Here is a 27,205-nt window from a genome sequence, read left to right as displayed (position 1 = left end):
ATATTTTATGATGTGCTTTACCGTAGGAATCTTTATCATATTTTATGATGTGTTACTCCGTAAGAATCATTATCATTTTATGACGTTCCCCTCAGGAAGAGTCATCATTACCATATTTTATGACGTGTACCTTCTTAAGAATCAATATTATATTTTATAATGAACTACTCTATAAGATTCATAAAATATGATAACGATGATTCTTACAGGAGGAGCACATCATAACATATGATAATGATTCTTACGGAGGAGCACATCATAAAATACGATAATGATTCTTACGGAGGGTAGCATCATAAAATATTTCATGACGGTCTCCTACTTAAGAATCACTATCACATCTTAAGAAGTTCTCCAACATAAGAATCATTATCATATCTTACAGCTTAGCCATGATAATGATCATTATCGAAGGTCCTGTCCCAGTTTCTACCTAATACCTCCTTCAGATCCTGACACTGGACCAGCATAAGTATTCTCCCTTTTATGTAAATATACCAACCATTGAGAGAGAGAGAGAGAGAGAGAGAGAGAGAGAGAGAGAGAGAGAGAGAGAGAGAGAGAGAGAGAGAGAGAAGACTCAGCCCTTGCCCACGTAGTCATGAATCACAAAGGTGAAAAGGTACTGGTCTTAGGCCGAATTTATAACTTGTTGTGGATTCCTCACTGATCCCTTCCCATGTTAAGTTGGAAACTAAGGGTAGAGTCGAGGGTCCGGAGCTCTCGTGACATTCCTTGCTCTCTCTCTCTCTCTCTCTCTCTCTCTCTCTCTCTCTCTCTCTCTCCCTATTATTAGTACTTGCTGAAGGCAAGTACTAATAATAGGGATACACACAGACAAACACAAACAAACAAACATATATATATATATATATATATATATATATATATATATATATATATATATATATATATATATATATATATATCACAGGGTGTCCCAAAAGAATGCATACACATTTTAAATAATTGTAAACTTGGAGTTTGTTTATAATTTTATTATTTCAAGAATATAAAAATATTTACAAGTATCATTTTATTGTTTTTTTCATTGCATTTTGACTATATTTTAAATAATTGTAAATAGCACCCCCACATTACCATCGCGATGTTAGATCTTTCCTTGATGAGATCTTGCCAAACAGGTGGATTGGACGAAGGGGTTTCGTTGAATATCCTCCCCGTTCACCAGACCTCACACAACTAGATTTTTTCTTATGGGGATACCTAAAAGACAAGGTCTACGCCATGAAACCTGCAACAGTCTCTGAATTGAGAGAAGCCATTGAACATGAATGCGCCCAAATACCAAGGGAATTGTTTCATGGCATGTGCGATTCCATTGCTTCGCGCTGTCAGTTTTAGAACAGGCAGTGAAAAAAAAAAAACAATAAAATTATACTTGTAAAAATTTTTACATTTTTGAATTAATAAAATTATGATAAACACCCAGTATACAATTATTTAAAATGTGTATTATTTTTATTGGGGACACCCTGCATATATATATATATATATATATATATATATATATATATATATATATATATATATATATATATATAATATAATCAGAAGATGAACCTTATTTATATGGATTACGCACACGCACACATACACACACACACACACACACACATATATATATAATATATATATATATATATATATATATATTATATATAAACGTGTGTGCAGCGCTCACAAACAAAAGTGGACAAAGGCCTACTGCCGAACTCCAAATAAATTAAGTCAGGAATACAAGAATGTGTAAATAAATAAATAAAAGAATAAAGTAAGCGCCTCTCAACCAGCTTCAAAGGGATATACACAAAGAATGTCTACAACGCAGCAACAGAATTCGATCATGGTTGCGTTCACGCGCTATAAACGCTAACGCGAAACGGTTTACTATACCACGATTAAAACAAAAACGTGCAAAATAAATTTTCGAAGGTACGAATGTAACGCTGAAACACTTAGTAGTTCATTGAAACGGTTCATTATTAAACATATATAAGCATGATTTATCCGGATGTTGAATACAAGCATTTGTTTCTAAGTGCGGCAAAAAAGCGCTTTCAAGTGACCGTTGGAGTGTTTGTTTGAAAAGTCGCCTCGCATAAATCCTTGCCTGAGGTTTTAAGTGTAACCAGAATTCCAGAGTTCCAGCGGTAGCCAGGGAGGAAGGGAATTGAACAAGACCAATTCCTTTCCAGGGGTGGGAGGTGGAAGGGAGGGATGGAGGAGTCAGGAGAAGAGAGAAGGAGGGAGGGTCTAGGATTTGGAAAGGGGGGAGGGGAGGGGGGGGAGTGGGAGAGCCTCATTTTCCAGCTGAATCCTCTTCCTTCCAGCCATGAGGATGAGGTTAAGTTCCTGTAAGCGGCTTATGTGCTAATTTTGGAAAGGTTAATTTTACACTGGACTCCAGCAGAGAGTGGAAATTTTGAGCAGTTATTTATAATCCATCCGAGGGCCTTCGAAGACTAACTAAAAAAAAATAAATAAAAAATAATGAGGCAAGATTAAACTTACTACAACAGAAGGAGAGGATATTGGAAGAGCTTATGATTCAGTTTATAGGATTTTGCAAATTAATGCCAATATGCAAAAACTGCTTTGAATAATCAAGTGTTCAAGACATAATACTGAACAAAAGACAATGCCATAATACAAACAAAATATAGAAGTCCTTTTCTAACGAAAATTTAACTAATACAGCATATTACTTCATCAATAAACAGCTATTTCTCTCAAGATATTCTTGTGTTATTTGCATTATATAATGACGAAAGAATAATGCAAGCTCTAACGCCACGAAAATTCAATACCTGTCACAGTCTCCTCTTCCAGTCAGCCTTCCAGTGACGTTGGCTTTAGACTCCTGGAATATCCTCGAGCCTCTGATGCGGATAAGGATACCATATCTGATTATGACGGACGAAATCCGCAGCTAACAAGACCTAAATTTCAATCCATATCTACTTTGCGAGCCCATTTCGTAAGAGCACCAGGATTAACCCTGCCAGTCTGACAATGTGGAGGTGTGGTGAAGGGGGAAGATGTAACTGTATTCATTTTCTGAGAAGCTTAACTGACTGTAATTATATAGGTCCTGCTTTGCTTACTGTATCACACTATACCTGGAGAAGCGCTTTTGTGTTTGTTTGTTTGGATGGTGTTTTTACGTTGCATGGAACTAGTGGTTATTAAGCAACGGGACCAACGGCTTGACGTGACTTCCGAACCACGTTGAGAGTGAACTTCTATCACCAGAAATACACATCTCTCACGCCTCAATGGAATGTCCGAGAATCGAACTAGCGGCCACCGAGGTGGCAGGCCAAGACCATACCGATAACGCCACTGAGGCGCAAGTGATGCACTTTTTTTCGCCTCTCCACAATATCATTCAAAAGTAGGTTCACCTAGGACCTACTTCTATACGACTTTATATTTAGTATTAACACTTTCTTTAAGTTTCTATTTAAAACCTACTACTGTTTTACCTTAACCTTAAGTTCCTAAGGACTTAATTTATTTTTTTTAAAAATTAGTTGAAGGAAAAAAAAAAAGATATTGAAGAGTGGGTTTAAGATGATATAGAACCTAAGACCATCCCCACCCTCTGAGCCTAATGCGTTAAGCGTCGATGTGTCGAAAAATCGCCCATGTCAGATGTTGATTTTGGATTCAAACTATAGCCTATATATTGTGGCTTTACAAGAAACGTTAATGTGATCTGCTACGTCATTGTGGTAGGCATTCAAACAACGGTAGACCCACCAATTTCTTGCATTTAACATTGTCTCCAAAAAGAACAAATGCTCTCTGACCTAAATGTGATAAATTAAGAACGTTCTAAAAGTGAACATAATTCAGAGCAAAGATATATAACTTTCAGAACTACCCCCAAAAAAATAAGTAAGTAAAAAATAAAAATTAAAAAAATAAAATAAAAAAGATGGGAACTGAACTTTGACAAAAATAAATATTTCATTATGGGCTTCATCGCATTATTACGTCAGACGCATATTATTAAGTCGGTTTCTATGTAAGCTCCTGGGTACAACTGGCTTTAGACTCTTCCGTAACACCCCCCCCCCCCCCCACCCCCCCCCCCCCCCCAAAAAAAAAAAAGCCTCGGGGGAACAACTCCACAGTAAGCTTTTTTTTTTTTTTTTTTTTTTTTTTTGTTTTTTTTTTTTTTTTTTTGTAGTTAACGGAAATCTTGGTAATCCTTCGTTAACACTAAAAGACTTTGAGAAAAGCTTATGAGTTGTCCTCCACAAAGGCTAAAATAGTTACTTTGAAAGTACTGTAGAGTCGACTGAGTGATAATAAAGGGCAGTGAAAGTAAAATGGATACGAATACATCATCGAAAGCACTTAACTTAAAAAAACTTATACTACATTTAAACTATTTTCTAACAGACAAATAAACAATCCTAGGCAAAGGCTTATCATGCATGAGGTTGGAACTGGGGGTTAAAAGGTAACGAGGATGCTGTTGCCGAAGAGTAAGCGGGGGGGGGGGGGGGGGGGGGGGGGGGTGCAAGCGGTTAAATGAAAAAGCAATTACATAATTTAAACAGGAAAACAAAGCATCAACTCCTATTATTATGAACTCAGTTCACGTTCGCTACTGGTTGCTTACGAGTATAACATTGTCGGCTGAGAACTTAGAAAGCTTGCTGATATCAGTACCTGAGAGAGAGAGAGAGAGAGAGAGAGAGAGAGAGAGAGAGAGAGAGAGAGAGAGAGTTAAAAACGGATGTATTCTCCTTTCATCCCGTTGATTCAGCAATGCGCATGCGCAGAAAAAATACAGCGAGTTCAATTAAGACTAAGACCAACGTTATCATGTTTGAAAACCTGAAAGAGTTAACTGATTGAGCTGGCCTTATGCCAGCACGGGCTCTTGCTCATAGAGCAGCCCGTAAATACGGGAAGCCTCTCAAAACTTTCATCAAAGCTTCTTTCAAAGATGAACATATAATCTAAAAAAAGCTCTGTGTTTTAGGTGACTGTGATCATTACACAAAGACCTGGGATAACTCCGAGAGAGAGAGAGAGAGAGAGAGAGAGAGAGTTACAAGGATTAGGATGTCCCAAAGACTTGTTAGTCCATCCGAGGAGACATCATGTGCTCACTTATCTCTAGAAGTAGGTTTTACTGTTCTTTCACGGTGTCCTAATGATTTTGTCAGAGAGAGAGAGAGAGAGAGAGAGAGAGAGAGAGAGAGAGAGTATAATAATAATAATAATAATAATCTTTATGTTCAATATTTACATTGGCTATTCTGTATCTTACAAAGGATAAAATGTATTTCGATGCATGAGTTACATTACTACTCACAATTTACTATATACAACAAACCTGAGAGAGAGAGAGAGAGAGAGAGAGAGAGAGAGAGAGAGAGAGAGAGAGAGAGAGAGAGAAATAAAATGAGCGAAAATGAATGCGCCGAAATCACATATTTTTATCATGTCGGGGGCAATGACGGATGAGTCGATAGCACAGAGAGATAAGAGATATGAATTTTAGTCCATAACAACCTTCCTTTTCTGTCTTCTTTTTTTTCCCCTTTTCGAAAAAGAGAATGGAATGAGAGGGGGAGAAGGTGCAGGTAAGAATTCGTGGGACAAGGGAAAATAATGGAATATCGATAGCGTGCTTGTCATTCCTAGGAGATTTCCATTCAATAAAAATGAGAAGAAGAAGAGGAAGAGAAAGAAGAAGAAGAAGAAGAAGAGGAGGGAACAGAGATTAAATGCTGATAAAAATAGCGAAAGATACAAAGACGTCCAAAAATGATTTACCAAATGCATTTTAATAGAAGAAGCAGATAAGAATCGATTGCCCCGTCAATTTAGAATAATCAAGATTGCAAGTCTATAATTTTACCAAAACAACTCATCCTTTAAATCTCCCAAAGGACAAGGAAACGTGTACACACACACACAAAGAGAGAGAGAGAGAGAGAGAGAGAGAGAGAGAGAGAGAGAGAGAGAGAGAGAGAGCGCTGCTGCTGCCTGTCGATCCCAAAAACCCCTTATCATCTGAAACCATCTTATTCATCATCATCGACTGGCAGCCGCTTCTCCTTGTCTCTGGGTTAATCAATATATCCTTTTGAATGGCCCTGTGGACGAGAGAGAGAGAGAGAGAGAGAGAGAGGAGAGAGAGAGTTCGCCTTTCCTCTGTTTCCCGATTCCAAAAAGAGACAAAGGTGTCACTTCCCTTCTCTCTCTCTCTCTCTCTCTCTCTCTCTCTCTCTCTCTCTCTCTCTCTCTCTCCACCTCTTGTATTAAGTAGTACAACGTCGTCTTTTCTTGGTCAAGTCATTTAGTGATTCACCCTGACTAAGTTTTACAGACTGACAGTCAATGAAATAAACAATGATTCAAAATGATATCAATCTTCCCGAAGATGATTACATTTCCATAAAACACTTTTAAAAGTGTATTGGCAATAATTTTATCTATCTTTGAGTGAGAGGTTTTTAATAAACATTCGCACCATAAAACAACTAAAAGCCTGGCTAATACCCATCTATAAACAATTAGTTTTCAATGAAGCACTTTGCAGTGCATTGGCAATAACTTTGTCTATTTTTGAGAGAATGTTAATAAAAAATTTACATCATGGTTTAACTAAAAGCTTGGCTCATACGCGACATAGAATTTCTGAAAGATTTATCATCCTATCGAGGAAATATTCATTCTTTCTCCTTTCAAAATATATCATAATCATCATCATATACATTCTATAACCATAATTCATGTAATTAAATCTATAACACCAAAACTGTGGCCATTACTGTGATAAATTCATGTAATTAAATCTATGACACCAAATTATAGCCATTACTGTAAACGTCATATAATTAAACCTACAACACCAAAACTGTTGCCATTACTGTAATAACGTCATGTAATTAAATTTATAACACCAAAACTGCAGCATTACTGTAATAACGTTATGTAATTAAATTTATAACACCAAAACTGCAGCATTACTGTAATAAAGGTATGCTATTAAATCTACAACACCAAAACTACAGCCATTACTGTGATAACTTCATACAATTTAATCTAAAACACCAAAATTATAGCCATTACTGTAATAACGTCATCTAATTAAATCTACAACCCCAAAAATGTAGCAATTAATGTAATAAAATCATGTAATTAAATCTATAACACCAAAACTGTAGCAATTACTGTAAAAACGTCATGTATTCAAACCTACAGCACCAAAGCTGTAGCAATTACTGTAATAACGTCATGTAAGTAAATCTAAAACACCAAAACCGTGGCCATTACTGTAATAACGTCATGTCTCTATTTCCCTTCTTTTTCACGACCAGAAAACCATGAGCTCTCCTTTCCCATGGGGGAGTAAAACATGACCCACTCCCTCCAACTCCCCTCCCACTCCCATCCCACCATCCGTCTGGTTGGACCCACGATGCCAACACTCCACTCCACTCCCTACCCCCTCCTCTCTCGCCTAAGAACTCCCTTGTCTCTACTCTCATTTTGGAGTGTAGTTCCTCACAAAGACTGCTCTGTGTCTGAGGTTCCCTTGTGGTCGAGCGACAGAGAGAGAGTGTGTGTCAGATGAGAGAGAGAGAGAGAGAGAGAGGATAAGACAAGTATTTCAATGAAGAAAATTTTATATAAGTAAAAGAGGAATTAGGACGACGGTTGGGAGAGAGAGAGAGAGAGAGAGAGAGAGAGAGAGAGAGAGAGAAATGCATATAAGTAAAAGAGGAATTAGGACGTTGGGGATTAAGAAAGAGAGAGAGAGAGAGAGAGAGAGATAACGAAGGAAAAAATGTATAAGTGAAAGAGGAATTAGGGCGACGGATGGAGAGAGAGAGAGAGAGAGAGAGAGAGAAAATGAAAGACAATGAAAGAAAAAACGTATAAGTGAAAGAGGAATTAGGGGGTTGGGATGTCGAGAGCAAACATGAGAGAGAGAGAGAGAGAGAGAGAGAGAGAGAGAGAGAGAGGCAGTCGTGACGTTCACATGATTCCCATCATCTGTTAAACAATTCACTTACTCTCTAAAAGGCCTCATCTCACTTCAATATATCCCTTTTACACAAACAAGCTGTCGTCTATACTTGTCTTTGTCTACATGAAAAATTTTTTCCCCTTTAAATTTATATCCGAATCGTAATCCTCCTTAATAATAATTAACCTACGTAAGACATCCATATGAAGTCCGTTATCTTATTCCAGGTTTAATATCAATTACATTCAAATCGCTGTGTTCCGTTTCATGCATTTATTTACAATATTTTGGTGGCTCAGTTATTCACCGTTTATAAATCTCGCGATGCACAGCATTATAATCGCCTCTGATGAGGGAATACCCATAATTTCCCATATTATCAAATAAAGAAATACGTAGAGGAGGAGGAGGTGGAAGAATCACTAGCGGTAGTCGCAGATAATGAAAAGATAAATATATATATACATATATATATATATATATATATATTATATATATATATATATATAATATTAATATATATATATATATATACACACACACGCTTATGATAACAGGTTAAACATAAATCTATGTATAGACCAAACCGAGCGATACACAGATCATTCTTATTTTCAAATTTGAATATCCACGTGCCAAAGCTATCTCACAGAAATAAAAAAAAAAGTAAAAAAAGTCTGATGCATTTCGGATTGCGTTCTAGTCTTCTTTAGGGACGGTGATAATATCTTGACAATAATCAAAAAAAGAAGGCCGAGATTCAGTATCCTATGTTAGACACAATATTGGAATTCACGCACATTCCACAGAACTGGTAGGGCAATCACTGATCTTTAGTATATACATACAAACTTACATGCATACATACAGACACATACTCAAACACAAACATGCATACATACATATAAATAAAGATAATGCCACGGAGGAAAACGAAAACACGAGAACTGCCGAGATCTTTCGGTCTGAACGACTCTTTACTTCGTGACCAAGTTATTCATACACACACACACACACACACACACACACACACACACACACACACACACACACATATATATATATATATATATATATATATATATATATATATATATATATATATATATTTGACAAGGGATGGTTACTGAATGAATCAGCTTTACAGTCTCAGCTCATATTTCAGCATAAAGTGGATCATGTAAAGTCTTCTTAATCCCAGATGGGACTCACTAAAGTCGACTCATTACCAGGTATATAATTCATTACCTAAAAGAACATAGAAACAAAAGGGTCTTAAAGGAAAGTGTGTATATTGTGGCATCCTTTTCACAAACAATTTTTCTTATGGATGAAGTTAAAATATCAGGGACGGCTTGGCTATGTTTTAAAGTATATAGTGCTCATATACGTTAAAAGAAACAACAAAAAGAAAAAATGTAAAATTATGAAAAATAAAAAATAAATAAATCAATGAATTGATTATACATTGAAGTGATATGTTTTAGAAGACCTTGTTTTACAGACAGACACAACCAAGGTTGCAATACAATGGATGCCATATACGCAGTAGTTGTTGTTTTAGATTTAGCTGGACTTATGCCAGCACGGGCTCTTGCTCCAAGGCAGCCCGTAACATACACATTAGCAGAACTCCAGTAAGACGCATGAGACTGCCAATCTTTTAAAATCAGAACCTTATATAAATCAGTCTATCAGTCAAGACTAGCTGAAAGGTGGGAATTTGACCGTAAGTACACGGTAAACGAGTAAAATGCCATTTTTATTCTTGTATATCACTAAATATAAAGTGACAGACCAACTCAGTATTCCTTTAGGTTTTCTCAAGATTATATTCGTGCAACCAAATCAGCCGACATATCCATCTATCAACAAAGGGTCTGGGACTCCAAAAACATGTTCTTTCTCTCGTGTACAATTGCAAGTCAATAATCCTTTTATCGGGGCTCGTATGAAATTTGAATACCAATTGACGATTCAGCGTATACAAAGAAACTGAATTTGGAAGAACTTGTGTTCAAGAGCTTTAAAAAAACAGTGTCGTATTCTCCATTGAAATATTAAAATTACAAGTACACAACCCCTTCCGTTGGGGTACAAAGTGTCAAGAGGCTTAAATAAGTGTCACATTCTGTTACTGAAACTTTAACGTTACAAGTTCAAAACCCTGTCTGCCGAGGTTAAACCATTTTACCAAAGATCTTCGCAGTTTCAGGGACCGTTATGTTATTTTTACAAAATATCTCATTCCTGCTTTCATTTATGTAATATTACCTCACATTATATCTACCTTATTCTTTATGAACGCTTGGAAACTATCATTTAGTTAATATTACCTAACACTATGTCTACCTTACCCTTTATGAATGCATGGCAAATATCTCTAAATCTCTTGAAATACGTCTTCAGTTTAATATATGTAACCTGAAACAGTCAATGTTAGAATGAATACATGGATCTTTTTCAAGTCAGGCTTATGTAGGGAAATATACCACATCATACCCATTTTAACCAACTGTTATTATATGAACTCTATTAGTTTATGTCTATAGTGGCTGTCTATTGATCCTATGGGGGTATAAAGAGAACAGAATAACAACAATAACAGTTAAAAACAAGAAAAAAAATTTTAACTTCACAAACGCTGTCATGAATCCCCCAAAAACCAATAATACATTGACCTCAAACTTAGGGATATAATAATAATAATAATAATAATAATAATAATAATAATAATAATAATAATAATAATAATAATAATAATAATAATAATAATGGAACCAAAGAAATTTTTTTTCTTTTTTGTAATTTCACAAACGCTGTCGTGGACCTCCAAAAAGCAAACAACACTTTGACCTCAAATAGGAATATAATAATAATAATAATAATAATAATAATAATAATAATAAAATAATAATAATAATAGTGGAACCTCAAACATTACGGTCGAAAGTCTTCACAAATAACCACACACAGGTCACAACAGAACTGAGGTCACACTCGAACACGTACCCAAGAAAGAAACGAGTCACTTGGGTTACTTACCAGACATCTCGAGATCCTTCAGCGAGGGAACGTGGCGTCTCAAGAAGAAGAAGAAGGAGAAGAAATATAATACCTCTGGTCGCCAAAGGACATGGAGAAAAAAGATGCCTTTGTGATATAAATTGAGGACTACATTTTCCAGGGTCAAAGGTCAATGCTTATTGCAGGTAATTTCTCGCTGTCAAGAAAATATCATGAAGCGAATGGCGTAAAGTGGAAAGGGAAAACAAAACAAAAAAACATCAACAAGATGCACATTACACAAAAAACTCATTTCGAAAGTTCCTTTCAGGATAACTATTTTTTCTTTTAAGAGTCCTTTTCAAAATTTCTTTTTTTGTTTTTGTTTTGTTTGTTTGTTTGTTTTTCAGATAGCACAAAAATCTCTTTCGAAAGCTCCTTTCAGGAGAACTATTTTTTTTAAAGAGTTCTTCAAAATTTAATTTTTTGTTTTGTTTGTGTTTAAGATCGCACAAAAATCTCACTTTCGAAAGTTCCTTTCAGGAGAACGATTTTTTTTTTTTTTAAGTTCTTTTCCATCCAAAAAAATTTTTTTTTCTTCTTTTCCTTTAGAAATCGCCAAAAAACTCAGTTTCAAAAGTTCCTTTCAGGAGAACGATTTTTTTTTTGCCTTTTTCTTTTTGAGAGTTCTTTTCAAAAAGGTTTTTTTTTTTTTTTTTTTTTTTTTTTAAAGTCCAGGAGATCTACCTTTTCAGATCTCTTTCTTTTTCTTGTGAAATTTGTGACCGGCCCTTCTTTCACTAATGCCCCAGCGTGACTTTCAAGACGCCATATGGCACCCTCCTTTCTTAAAAACTCCTCCCAGAGTGCTGACCTCTCTCTCTCTCTCTCTCTCTCTCTCCTCTCTCTCTCTCTCTCTCTCTCTCATGACTAGGTCGTTGTCATCTGCCAGCCTAAAATATGACGACCAGACAATCCTGCGTTAAAGGGGGCTTCAAAAGAGAGAGAGAGAGAGAGAGAGGAGAGAGAGAGAGAGAGATAGAGAGAACCCGTTCTAGGAGTCGTGTTGTGGGGGTGGGAGGGGGGGGGGGGGGGGATAAGGATGCAAACGGACGCCCCACAAGGGAAGTGAGTGGCACGGACCGGGACGAAATTGGGGAGGAACCTTTATAATCCTCGGATGGACTAACTAAAGTCTTTGAGACACCCTAATCCTTGTAACCCCTTGTAACTCCTTGTAACTCTAGGACTGTCCTGTTTGTTCATCGACCGTCTTTCGGACTCTTGTCTTTGGCGTCGCACTGGTTTTCTTTTAAGACTTTTTACTCCAAATGAAAGGGTCTCCTTCTTAGTATACACCTGCGTATGGGCACTGTGGGTACATTTCTAGATAAGATTTGTTTGAGAGAGAGAGAGAGAGAGAGAGAGAGAGAAAGAGAGAGAGAGAGAGAGAGAGAGAGAATGACTATCAATGTTCCTAAACTTAAAACTTGCAAGAGAGGGAGACTATCAATGTTTCCAAATTTATAACTGGTGAGAGAAAGAGCAAGAGACTTTCAATGTTCCCAAATTTAAAACTTACGAGAGAGAGAGAGAGAGAGAGAGAGACTAAGTTCCCCCAATTCAAAACTTAAGAGAGAGACTCTAATACCCCAATTACGACAGAATACTTATAAAAAAAAGTGTATTCTCTCTCTCTCTCTCTCTCTCTCAGCGCGCAGCAATCTTTCCCAGACTCTCTGGCTCACACGAGAGCTGACCCGGGGTTAAAAAGGTCGCTTTTATCTGAGGAACTCTTTTAAGCACAATTATTTTTCTTTCTTCTTCTTTTTTCTTTTCTTTTCAATCCTCCTCCGGACACAGTAATTAAGTGCCAGGGGAAGATTATTATTTGCTTTCGAGCCTTTTTAAGCGATAGTTAAATTGACGCCTGCAAGCGATAGAATTAGCGATGCCGAGTTGCGTTTTCGACGCCCCGAGAGGTGTTGAATACCCTCCCATTAAGTAATCAAAGGGAAGAAGAAGAAGAGTTTACGACGTAAAAGGATAAAACGAAATCCGCATAAAGAAAACGGATAAAGAAAATGGGAGGAGATGAAAATCTAATCAAACGCCTCTATAAAGATGGCGTACAATGAAAGAGAATGGGATACAAAAAAAAAAGGAACATGGGATATAATAAAATGAAGGAAATAGGGATGTAATAAAATGAAGGAAATAGGGATGTAAAAAAGGAAGGAAAATTGGATATAATAAAAGGAAGGAAAATTAGATATAATGAGGAAGGAAAATGGGATATAATAAAAGGAAGGAAAACGGGATATAAATAATAAGGAAAAGGGGGAAAAAAAAAAAAAATGGATATAATAAAAGGAAGGAAAATGGGATATAATAAAAGGAAGGAAAATGGGATATATAATAAAGGAAGGAAAATGGGATATAATAAAAGAAGGAAACTGGGATATAATAAAAGGAAGGAAAATGAGATATAATAAAAGGAAGGAAAATGGGATATAATAAAAAGAAGGAGAATGGGATAAAATGAAATTCATATAAAGAAAATGGGATATAATAAAAGGAAGTAAAATGGGATAAAAATTAAATTAATATGAAGAAAATTATCAAGAAAATTGAATCTAATCAAACGGGTATAAAGATGACGTACACAATGAAAGAAGATGAGGCACAGTAAAATAATAAAGGAAAATTGGATATAAAAGACAACTTCAAACGGGAAAGGAAGATAAAAAGGTGAAACATGAAACTGAAAAAGGAGTCAACGCTAAAAGAGCAATAACAAAAAAACAATACTTTAGAATTTTTAACTTCGCTTTTTGGCAATTCGAAATCTAAAACTGGAATTTTGAGTTAGAGCAAGAATTCGGGCTGAATAAGCATTTGTTTCACAAAATACATGTATAAAAAATACAGGTCAAAATAAAAAAAAATAAAAAAACAAAGAAAACACGTAAAGGCTTTCTAAAAATACAACTTTTCTTCTTGTTAAAGAAAAGTGAAAAAACCACTCTCCAGTGCCTTGCCTCATCAAATTCGTGCTGTACAGATCCATCTGCAAAATTTGATCTAACTAGTAGTATTTTTCTATTTTTATTTATTTATTTTTTTTTTCCATTTTTTTTTTTTTTTTTTTTGCGAGAATCGTGCAGGAACATTTGCGAGCTCAATAGTTCTAGAAGATTTTGTAATCGTTTTCAGTCTTAAAGTCCTCACTATTATCAACCTTTCAAACATATATTCCGTTTCACCATGATACTTAATCGAATGGTGACAGCTGAAACCCTTAAGAACGCCACCTGACTGTTTTCCTGTTAAGACGAAATTCCTCCTCTTTGCGTTTCTTTCCTTATCAACAGATCCTGGCGAGTGAAGCGTTTCTTCCTGTATTCAAGAAAGCAAGATCTAATCTTGAGTTTGTTTCTTTTGGTTGCCTTTTAGCGTTACTACTTAAGCATCCAGCGATTATTTTTACTCAAGTAGAGATTCATGTTTATAAAATGAGTTTCCAACTCCTTCTTCATTTCCAGTAATAATCATCTTGGCTCAATTAATTGTCTTACAGTCAGCCTCTTTTCAACCAACACTGTCTCGAGTTTCATCTGACTACTGATGTAAATTTAAATAAGAGCATTGTTATATACATGAAATCATATTCATGAAGGGAATAGACTTACTTTTTTTTTTTTATTGACTAGTCCCACGAGGACGATAAAACACTGACTCCATCATTGCACTCAGGAATATTTGGCACCATGAACGATATATCTATTCAAGCACTCTCGCTTTTACCTAATCCATCACAAGCAATCAAATACAGAGGGTTTATTTCATAATGTTTTGAAATTTAACCTGGGACCAATGAAGTCATTCAGCGGTGTGATGAATGAGCATGGTTTTAAAAACAAAACAAAACGCATACATTTATACTGGAACATACAATTAAAATTAATTTACGCAGGGGTCAAACACACAATAAAATTATATAAATATTGATTTAAAACTGAAAAACTTCTATCAAATTCTATTAATTTGTATTTGATTGTAAGTACCTACCTAATTCTTTTATAATTTAATGAACCATCAGATTCCTCCGTGCAAAATAATACTGCACCACTCCTAATCAGAAGCAGTTAGGCATCCCAACTTGAAATTAAGCAGAGAGAGAGAGAGAGAAGAGGAAGAGAGCGGAGGAAAGAAAGAGAGAGACGAGAAGAAGAGAGATGAGAGAGGAGAGACATTAAAATATTCAGAGGTACATACAGATGAGCACAAAGGTGACTCCTGCCAGCCAAAAGAGCATTGTTAACATCAGCAGCGAGAGATGCTATGGACTATCTACAAACGAAAATTGTTGTTTATTTCTGTACGGTGACATGAAACGGAATACGGGAGCTCTTGTTTATCCTGGCCAAATATATAACTAGAACATACGACATCTATCAGCTGTTCAGGTCCTAAACCGCTCAATGCGTATGTATGTATGTATGTATGTATGTATGTATGTATGTATGTATGTATGTATGTATGTATGATATATATATATATATATAATATATATAAAGACTGGTAAAAATGTTCTGTTACATCAGAACTCCATCTAATAAAAGGAGCCCATAAAAAAGCCAAAATATATAGAGAGAAAATACTATATTTCAGAGACTGCTGTCTCTCTCTCTCTTCAGGTAGATGCAGAGAGAGAGAGAGATAGCATTCTCTGAAATACAGTATTTTCTCTCTATATATTGGCGTTTTTATAGGCTCTTTTATTAGATATACATATATATATATATATATATATATATATATATATATATATATATATATATATATATATATATATATATATATATATATATGTGGAAGGCGGTATGTCTATATAAACAAACATTTCCTCCATCATTGTAAATGTTTTTAAAGTTGTTAAGAAAGATATAAACGTAGAACCGACAAAACGCCACTAAAACTAAACTAGACATAAAATAACGAAAAACTAATTCAGGAACAAACGCTGTAATTTCTCAATGGGGTCCACGGCAGACTTCGTATAATTTACAGTCTAAAAAGAAAAATTGCCACGTAAAAATATACTGCCCTTCCAATCAAAGTTTCACCTCGCTCGGATGATAAAGCCGTAAGATTGAATGATCGGTATCCATAGCGTCCAAACAGCAGCGGACAGTATCGACAGTCATGACCAAAATATTTGACGGACGCTCAAAAACAAATGACTGAAAACATTTTCTGCTATATGAAATGTATTGATACACCTAACCCCCTAACCACACACACACACACACACACACACACACACATACAAGTTACAATAACCGAGGAACCAAGAGGAACTGATAAGACCTAAAAGTTTACTAAGAACAAAATGTAACCATAATGTCTTGAACATTTCTATCTTAACTGCTAAACCTAAGATAACCAAAACCACACCGTATTATGACTTGCAAAATTTAAGAGATTTAATACAATGTTTGTTTGTTTGTATTTTGTTTTTTACGTTGCATGGAACCAGTATGGTTATTCAGCAACGGGACCAACGGCTTTACGCGACTTCCAAACAACGTCGAGAGTGAACTTCTATCACAAGAAATCCACATCTCTGACCCCTCAATGAAATGCCCCGAGAATTGAACTCGCGGCCACCTAGGTGGCAGGCTAAGACCAAACCGACTACGCCACTGAGGCGCTCATTTCATACAATGTCCGTATTTAAATACGCAACTCAAACTGGCATTACCATCCACGACCCTTTGACGTTATGGTCTAATATTATATGAGGATTTAATTAAGTCTCAACTCACGTTTTTTTGCGATGTCACGGGAAGATTCACAATCTATTCATAAAAGAAAAAAATATACAACATAACAGTAAGTGCATGTTCAGTAATTTTAATTCTACATGATCGTAGCTTTTTTTTTAAACTTTTTTTTTTTTTTTTTTACAATTAACAAATAAATTTTTAATTTTTTTACGTTAAGCATTATTCCCACTATAACTTACATATTACACATAATTCACAAAGAAAATTTTTTCATATTCAATAAATACATTGTACACTTTCTATGTAAGTCATTATTCTCCCAAAAATACAAATATTACAGATAATTCACAAATAAAAACATAGTGACACAGCTTTGTAAATACTGAACGAAAGAAATTATATGTTCCTTGAAAAATAAAAACACATTATATCTTTCAAAATACATTACGCTCACGAGGATTTTTACTTTAATGAATCGTTCAACAAAACAAAATAAATCCTAAGGGTTTTTTTGAGCAGATATCCATGAAAAAGGTAAAGTCCAAGGAACGCACACACGAACGCACAAGTCCACAAATCACTGGAGAAGAAATGAGAACGATATAATGTGACGACGAGAGACGATGACTCAGCAAATTCTCGATCACAGATGAATAGTGATTAAGTGGAGAGTTGGACGAGAAGGATTTCTCTCAGATATATAAGTTCAAAATCTAAAGTGACTTTAATTCTCCATATAAATTTTAGGCACATACAACTAATAAAAAAAAAAAAGTCACAGACATACAATCATATCTATCTTTCTATCTATCTATCTACCTATACATAAATACATACATACATATATATATATATATATATATATATATGTATATATATGTATATATATATATATATATATATATATATATATATATATATATATATATAGAGAGAGAGAGAGAGAGTAGAGAGAGAGAGAGAGAGAGAGAGAGAGAGAGAGAGAGAGAGAGAGACTCTTCACAAAAGAAGAATACTAAACAAAACAAGAAAACTTCACACTCTGATCTTGGATGGTTGTGTTGCAACACAAAACACCCCTTTTCTTTGTACCATGGAAACATAATTAATCGGGTTATTGTGTATATATATACACACAGATATTTGTGTATTATTTTTTCTGGAGGGGGGGGGGTTCAGAAAAACATACAATGGTGACCAACTGTCTTGCCATCAGCTATTTTTCACACATTTAGGTTTTATCCATAAAAATACAATTTCTCAGCAATATCAAAATATTTTATTGAAGTTAATTTTATTTCCTGCATGACGCTTAAGACTAATAATCGGAATTAAGTGAAAAGCCACTATAACACAATTACCTTAGTATGTACAGACGGCCAACGAAGAATTGGCGTAGATTCTTAATTCATTGTTCGTTATGGAAATATTGCCATATGCAGGTGCCAGATTATTTACTTAACAATAAATAACATTTCCTTTCAAAGGTGCTATACTTGAAATAATTTACATTAGAAGTGAGTAGATTATTCAATGTATTAAAGATAATTATTTTGCAAAGTAAGGAAAATATATACTGATGGGTCCACGATTTCTAATTTTATTTTCAACTCTAACTTCGTGACAGCATACCGAAGATTTTGATTTGAAGTTGGCTTTGCTGCCTCTCGAGTCTTGACTCAACATATCGTACTGCACTGGGGTGTTGTCATTTCGTCTCCTACAGCCGATAAATAATACATCAAGGCGTTAACATTCTTTGAAAACGATGTTTAGTTAAACTAATTTTGTCCTTTGATCAATAAAATAATTTGCATGACACATTTAGTGGGCCTAAATTGGACTTCTGTTTTTCCCACATGATTTGCCTAGGTCTATTTTCAGCAGTATACTCTCTCGGATACGTAATATTAATGAATATTTAAAGTCGACAATATATATATATATATATAATATATATATATTATATATATATATCTATATATATTATATATATATATATATAATAATATATAGATATACTATATATAATATATATTATATACACACATACACACACACAGACACACACACACACATATATATATATATATATATATATATATATATATATATATATATATTATTTCTGCTTGATTTGACTATTCCGTTATTCTTGTTTTATTAGCCATGTTCGCCTTTCTTCTTATCCTTTTCATAATTGCTTAACATAATTAACTCAAAGTCAAAAAGCAATCATAAAAAAATCAAACGAATATAATTCAGTCTTATTTTTTAACGAATTCCTTGCATATCATCCTGTTTCATTTGGACACCTTGGAAAGCTGTGGGAGTCAAACTGACGAATACATTAAGAAAGGCTTACTTTCCTTAAAGCTTTCTTAGGTTGATTTTTTTGTAGCTATTCATTTCTTCTAAATAGAAATTAATTCAAATTAGTTACACATGCATACCTACTAGACCTACTACAATAAGCATATTATAAGTAGCTGAAAGGATAAGAAATATGAAAGGTGATGTTCTCGTTTAAGTCTATTTCATATGGTTTTTTTTTTCTTTCAAGAAAAACCTACTGCTTTAATGAAAGATTAAGTTTCTTTGAACAGAAAATAATTTATAAACATGCATTTTAAGGCGTCCGTTGTCGTTGCTGGGAATTTTAAAATAACCGTTATCATTAGTGGTGCTTTCACGAGGAGTTCGTAATGAGAAGTCGGATCTAGTCGCCTGAGATGTAGAAGAGAGCGAGGTGGCGTATAGGAGTGATGGAACGATAGGCCGATGTTAATAAAAGTATCTCCCGCCCAATAAAATGTATTCTTTAGGTTTTTTTTGAAGAAAAAAAATGCATGCATCATTGAAACCGTTTCCCTCCCTATCCGTGGTATTCACTGGCCACCGATAAAAAACAAAACTAAAAGAGTAAGCCTAACTGAATCTCTCATCCATCAAAGATAAGTTTGCTTATTCATTAGACTTATTCATTGGACAACTACCAAAGTATAGATTTAAAAATCTCTTCCTCTCCATCTAAAGTTTTCATCAGACACCAGTCATAAGCAATGTCGTGACGAGGCACTAGAATTCAAAGTTCACAAATGAATGCTGCTCAGCAACATTTACACTACTGTATTGTCTTGCTCTCATGTGGTGCTTCGAGGTGTTCCACCTTTAGGCCCATGTTCTAAATTTTGCCGTTCTTTAAACAATTTTATTCATCTATGTATAGTTCTTTCTGGTTTATTAAGCTTTCTTGATATCTCTCCAACAGGAACTTGCACCGAATGCAGTGCAATAATTCTCTCGCTCATCGAGGGATGTTTCTTAGACCGATAAATGACACATTGACATTAGATTCCCGTGCACATGATATCAAAAGCAGTAGAGTGAGGTCGCCTGGTTCACGCTGTTAATTTTTTTCTTTTTGTTTTTAAATTTGATAGCATTTTGTGAGATTCCAATGTTTTCTGTAAAATTTAACAAATGGAACATTCAACTACCTTGAACTTAATATTGAAATGATAATTTAAGGACTATGTTTATGCGATACTACTAGTGATAGGTGTCTCCTATCTATTTGTTAATGTATATCTATGGTTGTGATAGGACGTTTTTTATCACTTCGTTTCGTTCACGTCAATTTTGCTATATGGAAATTAGTTTTACACAATAACATAACATAATGTTCTAAAGATATCAGTGGCAGTTTTTAACGTCATTACACATGATTTCTTCCTTCTTTGAAAAGAAAAATAGATAAATAAGGCATGAATCGTGCGTCAGGCAGGTGAACGAAAAATTATGAAACTCTGCCACGAGTTTTTTGGCCGACAGTACAACGCATTTTTATTTCCATATATTTTCTTAAGGGCAAAGTGCCTTATTTAATTATATTTCTCTTTGTTCACTCTTTCTAAGTTTAGCTTCATCGCACTACGTTCAAACATTGCAAAAGCAAAAGAAATAGGTCAAAATGAAGGGTAGAAGTCACCTGAGAACAAACATTTCTTTGCTTTTTGTTAAAAAAAAAAAAAAAAAAAAAACAAAAAAAAAAAAAAAAAAATATCCATATTCTGCCATAAAAATATTCGCAAACAGCAAAATATTAGGAATATATTTTTGCAACATGAAAAACTTCGACAAATTGGCTTTCAATATTTGTTTATTGCTAATTATGCCAGCCATTGTGCAGTAAATCGCATTACTGTCATTCTCGGTAGTACGCGTATATTGCATGCATTCTGTACAAAACTTTTTTTTACTTATTACTGTAACATATTTATTCCTATCTTGCATCAGTGATTTTATTATATTAATTTTTTTTACCTGCAGTAACATTTAGCAGGTACTGAACTATAAAACATAAATTGAATCATGTCCATAACATAATTTGTGTAATTGCAGAATTATAAAAAAAAAAAAACAAAAAAAAAAAAACAAACAAACAAACAAACACACACACACAGAATCGCAGATGGATTAGTTTACTAAGCGCTGGTAAACACAGGTCTATACAATACAGAACAGGAAGTATTATAACGGTGAAAGTACAAATGGCCCATAAACTTTCACTCACCATTGGCTAACGCCGCACTTTTCCTTCTTTTGATGAAATAAGCCTCTACTCAACGGAACTGGGGAACTAACTCCCTTTCTCTCTATCTCCGAGAAAGCCTATTAAGAGGGAGGCCTAAGAGGCCTCTTTCGCCCCATAAAGGCCTTTTATAAAGATTACCTGTCGTTAACGAGGAGGTCTTCTCCTCCGGAGGGCCAGGATATCTCGAAAGACACCCTTCACGGTGGAAATGACCGATAAATAAGAGAATAAAACCAGCAATTACGCGTCTCCGGTAAGCGGACTCCATTCGGGACCTCCATATATTATACGCAAGATTCGCTCGTATGTACGATCGACTGGAGATATCTCCTAAAACGTCTCTTGAATGATTGAATGATTGACGGTAACGGGGAAGACGAGATGTTCTCGCTATCAGCGCAGCACGAAAGGCATTACCGTGATAAACAGTGATACGGTTAAGATACGATAAGACTGTCCAGGAGAAAAAAAAAAAAAAAAAAAAGGCATTACTTCCCTCGTACGTACAGGAAATAATTTTTATCATAAACAATTGAAGTAACTGTCGATTAACTTGTTATACGAAATGCCATACATATACATATATATTATATATATATATATTATATATATATATATATATTATATATGATATATATATAGATATATTATATATATATATATATATATATATATATATATATATATATATCCTATATATATTCCATAAATAATTCTTATATTATGGCGTACCATCCAGGAGTCACCTGAACAATAACAATCCATCTTGATAACAGAACTCCGTTCGTTGAGAAACGTATAACAACGATTCGTGTTTATCATCAAATCTGGAAGAATTCGTGCGCGCGATGTTTCTTAAGTCTGTCAAGTAGAGAGAGAGAGAGAGAGAGAGAGAGAGAGAGAGAGAGAGAGAGAGAGAGAGAGAGAGAGAGAGAGCCTTCGCAAACATGTACCCCTTTCTGTCAGGTGGTGAAGAATGAGTGCCCTATTAGACATGACACTTATTCTTTCCAATGATCAACTCAACTCATAAAGTTCTCCTCTGCAATTATGACAGACGCAAGCACCTCTCAGGGGACGAGTATCAACTGGAGATGAAATGAGACGCTTACAAAGTAAGATACGCGTCAAGACCAATTAAAGCAAAGGCATGCCACTTAGAATAGGGAGACATAGTATATAGTGAGTCATAGGTTGTGTGAATGTGCTGTTGATGAGCTTTTTTTGCTGGATTCTTCTGGTTTTGTTTTTGCAGACGTTTAAGCCGACTTTTTTTTTGTAGAAGACAGCTCTATGAATAGGAATATCATGAATATAATTTCCAAAATGAAAGACTTTTTCCATTTTTACTTGAATTTGGATCGTCAAAAAATCCGATGTGATCTCAATAAGGCTACTCGGCATCACTATAAAAATAAAAATACAAAAAGTAAATAAATATATAAAAGTTGATTACCTTTACTTCTGTTTTTCTTATGTCATTTTACCATTAAGCGTATACTGACATTATAAAATGACAGGGCAAAAATAAAAATTACGCTACTCAGGTCTTCAGAACTTGACGCAAAAGCCAGACGCACCTAACAATGAAAAGAAACAGAAATATACCCTTAAGGGTAAGAGTTGGAAAACAATTTGTGCTAAGAAAAAAAAAAAAAAAAAAAAAAAGCTGTCAAAAATATGAACGCAGGCATAGGCCGTCAGAGACACACCGATAAAAGACTGACAACAGCTGCTGGAAGGCGCTTCGAAGACCGCTCACAGGCTAACACCAGTTTTAGGTTTTGCTGGAAGTCGTTCTCGCACTCTGTGCTGGAAGAACCGGCAGCAGATGTTGCTTTTCCAGCGTGGGAAGACGCCCCTGGTAAACATTATTACCTTCAAGGATAAGAACGTCCACACTGGCACTTTCCAATCGCTGCTGTATTTTCAATACTGAATTAATGCAACTTGAGTAATACTTAATGTCATTTAAATTATGGAAAATGAATAACATATATTATGAATAGGTGTATAAACCGTTGGAGAAAGATGATGTGAAGCTTTCGAGATATTAACCCTAAGTAATGCCACGGCTGATTAACGATTATTCAAATCATTACTGATAATAATTGCACAAGTGAAAATTTCGTTTATTAAGAATTGAATGTAAAAAATAACAATTTACTTAAAGTATACTATTTATCTATATTTCAATCCGCCAGCATATAATATAATATATATACATATATACTATATATAATATACTATATACTATATATATATATATATATATATCTATATATATATATATATATTAATAATAATATTTATTTATATATATATATCGTGTGTGTTTTGATTACACAAAAAGTTTCCAAAGTAGTGAGAGAGATTCAGGTAAAGAAACCAACTAATCATTCCACAACTGAAAATTTATCGTTTGTTAAGAATAGAATGAAAAAAAAAAAACAATTTACTGAAAGTATACTATTTATCTATATTTCAATCCACCAGTAGGTATAATATATATATATATATATATATATATATATATATATATATAATGTGTGTCTATTGCACAAAAAGTTTCCAAAGTAGTAACAGAGATTCAGGCAGAGTAATCAACAGACCTGACACTACAGTTTATGTTTAGATATCAAAGCTCTGTAAAGGACTAACGAGAAGTTTAACACAAAGTCCCCTTACAAAAATAATTAAACATCACTTGGTCTTGAAAAAAGAAAACCCTTTTATAACATGCGCAAGCAAACAAAAGGTCCTGCATGAATACGCCGACGACGCCGAGCCCAAGAACAGATGGCGTGCAAACAGCCCATCAGAGTACCGCTAATTCATATTCAAATCTTTATTGAACAATAACCATTTGCATATACACGGCATAAAGGGTTATAAATACTGCTCAAACCTCATGTGGGCACAGCTCTCCGCGCACGAAGCGACACAACCTAATTTCTGTACAAATATCGGGTGTATGTCAGTCCAATTGCCTTCCCTATCATTAAATCTCTCTCTCTCTTTACCGCTTTCCTGAGAGAGAGAGAGAGAGAGAGAGAGAGAGAGAGGGTGGTACTACTGGCCTCACACTTCATCCACTATCCCCCCCCCCTCCCCTGGCACCCTTTATTCGTGGTTACTTCAGGAACAGGCAAGCTGGTATGCATGACGCCAGATACCTAGCATGCAATCAATACATCAAGCTAGAGATAGAGAGCTGTTCAGTCAATGTCTATCTTGTAATACATTTCACCTTCATTTGCTTCTCAAGCGTCGTTGTGACCCACTCCCCATCGTACCAGATTCCTAAAGCCAGTTGCAGTTTTAAGTATTGGTTATTTTTAAGCATTTTTCGTCGGTGCTTAGAAATTACCAATTAAATTACTAGTAAAACACTATGACTATCTAAGTTACGTAACTTATAAATAAAATCGTTAAGCGTTCTCTAATTAAAACTGAAGCTTCAGGGACTGATAAAATTTTCAGAATAAAACGACAAAAATAAAATAAAATAAAAATCGGCGTCCTTCACACTCAGCATTTGCCAGCGCTTCTGTTAGCTTTAAATATGCAATTGCACCATCATGGCAGAAAACCAATTTACGAATTTTCATAAATCATCGCTTAAGCTAAATGGAGTTTATTGAGGCCACTGTTAATTGAAGCAAAAATGCGCCCTGATATTGTTCTCCTGACACAGTCCAAAATACAGTCGGTATTTCATTACCCATAATTCCATTTGCTGTTTTGTTTTAACGTATGTCGTCATTGGCCACTGGAGTACATTCCACATGCATGATTGGCATTCGTTAAACCTAGTGTTTATCATAAATTAGATCTTAACATTATGAAAATTCAACTGCGTTTCCATTTCGCCGAAAATAGACACATACTTCTTAACGTTTACTCAGTAATTAGATCTTATTTTCAGCAATAATTACTCAGTAATCAGATTTTGTTTTCAGAAATGATTACTCAGTAATCATATCTTATTTTCAGCAATGACGACTCAGTAATCATATTTTATTTTTAGCAAAGATGACTCAACAATCCGATTTTATTTTTAGAAATGATTATTTAGTAATCAGACTTTATTTTCAGAAATGATTACTCAGTAATCAGACCTTATTTTCAGAAATGATTACTAAGTAATCAGACTTTATTTTCAGAAAGGATTACTCAGTAATCAGGTTTTATTTTCAGAAATGATTATTCAGTAATCAGATTTTACTTTCAGAAATGATTATTCAGTAATCACATTTTTTTCAGCATTGATTACACAGTAACCACATTTTATCTTTAGCAAAGATAACTCAGCAATCCGATTTTATTTTTAGAAATGATTACTAAGTAATCAGACTTTATTTTCAGAAATGATTACTAAGTAATCAGACTTTATTTTCAGAAATGATTACTCAGTAATCAGATTTTATTTTCAGAAATGATTATTCAGTAATCAGATTTTATTTTCAGAAATGATTATTCAGTAATCACATTTTTTCAGCATTGATTACACAGTAACCACATTTTATCTTTAGCAAAGATAACTCAGCAATCCGATTTTATTTTTAGAAATGATTCCTAAGTAATCAGACTTTATTTTCAGAAATGATTACTCAGTAATCAGACTTTATTTTCAGAAATGATAACTAAGTAATCAGACTTTATTTTCAAAAATGATTACCCAGTAATCAGATTTTATTTTCAGAAATGATTATTCAGTAATCACATTTTTTTCAGCATTGATTACTCAGTAATCAGATCTTATTTTCAGCAATGATGACTCAGTAATCACATTTTATTTTTTAGCAAAGATAACTCAGCAATCAGATTTTATTTTTAGAAGTGATTACTTAGTAATCAGACTTCATTTTCAGATTACTTAGCAATCAGATCTAATTTTCAGCATTGATTACTCAATAATCAGATTTCATTTTCAGCAATGACTACTCAGTAATCAGATTTTGTTTTCAAAAATGATTACTTAGTAATCAGATCTTATTTTCAGCAATGCTTACTCTGTAATCACATTTTATTTTAGCAAAGATTACTCAGTAATCACATTTTATTTTCAGCAATAATTAATTAGTCATCAGATCTTATTCACAGCAATGATTACTTAGTAATCAGATCTTATTTTCAGCAAATGATTACTCAGTAACCAGATCTTATTCTCAGCAATGATTACTCAGTAATCAATCTTATTCACAGCGATGATTACTCAGTAATCAGATCTCTTTCTCAGCAATGATTACTCAGTAATCTGATCTTATTCTCAGTAATCAGATCTTATTTTCAGCAATGATTACTCAATAATCAGATCTTATTCTCAGCCATGATTACTAAGCAATCAGATCTTATGTCCTGCAAAGATTAGTCAGCAATCAGATATTTTTATTAAAAAGAAATAATTACTCAGTAATCATATTTTATTTTCAGCAACGATTACTCTATTTCATATATTCATTGCCTCATCATACCAATTACCAACTAATCACTCCCAGACCTTCATTTTTCATAATTGATGAATAAGAACGATCACCATTAGATGCCCTCGATGGGGATTACTTTTAAAAGGGGATTACATTCAAAATGTTCCTTTGCAACGGCGATTAATATGTAATTACTCATCCCCGGCCTCTGTTCAGTTTTGAGTGGTGCGACGCAGATCCTATTACATCGCTCTTAATGAGGTATTTATATACGTATACGTCTTTTCAAATGCTGGTGTAATCTGCCAACTCGGAGTTTTACTCACGAATAGGATTACTATGTCTCGGTAATCAT

General features: G+C 34.4%; 1 protein-coding gene across 1 annotated transcript in view; it reads right to left on the bottom strand.

Moving 5' to 3' along the window:
* LOC135216639 (chondroitin sulfate proteoglycan 4-like) overlaps window positions 1–27,205 on the bottom strand; it is a 413,166-nt gene that overhangs the window by 275,377 nt on the left and 110,584 nt on the right. The window contains 2 exon segments of the mRNA XM_064252023.1: window positions 16,864–16,896; window positions 23,184–23,282. Coding sequence (XP_064108093.1) covers window positions 16,864–16,896; window positions 23,184–23,282 — 132 coding nt within the window.

The sequence above is a fragment of the Macrobrachium nipponense genome, chromosome 6, assembly GCF_015104395.2.
Source record: "Macrobrachium nipponense isolate FS-2020 chromosome 6, ASM1510439v2, whole genome shotgun sequence".
Classification (NCBI taxonomy): Eukaryota; Metazoa; Arthropoda; class Malacostraca; order Decapoda; family Palaemonidae; genus Macrobrachium; species Macrobrachium nipponense.
The sequence above is the reverse complement of the archived record's forward strand: the minus strand, read 5'-3'. Positions and strand labels throughout refer to the sequence as shown.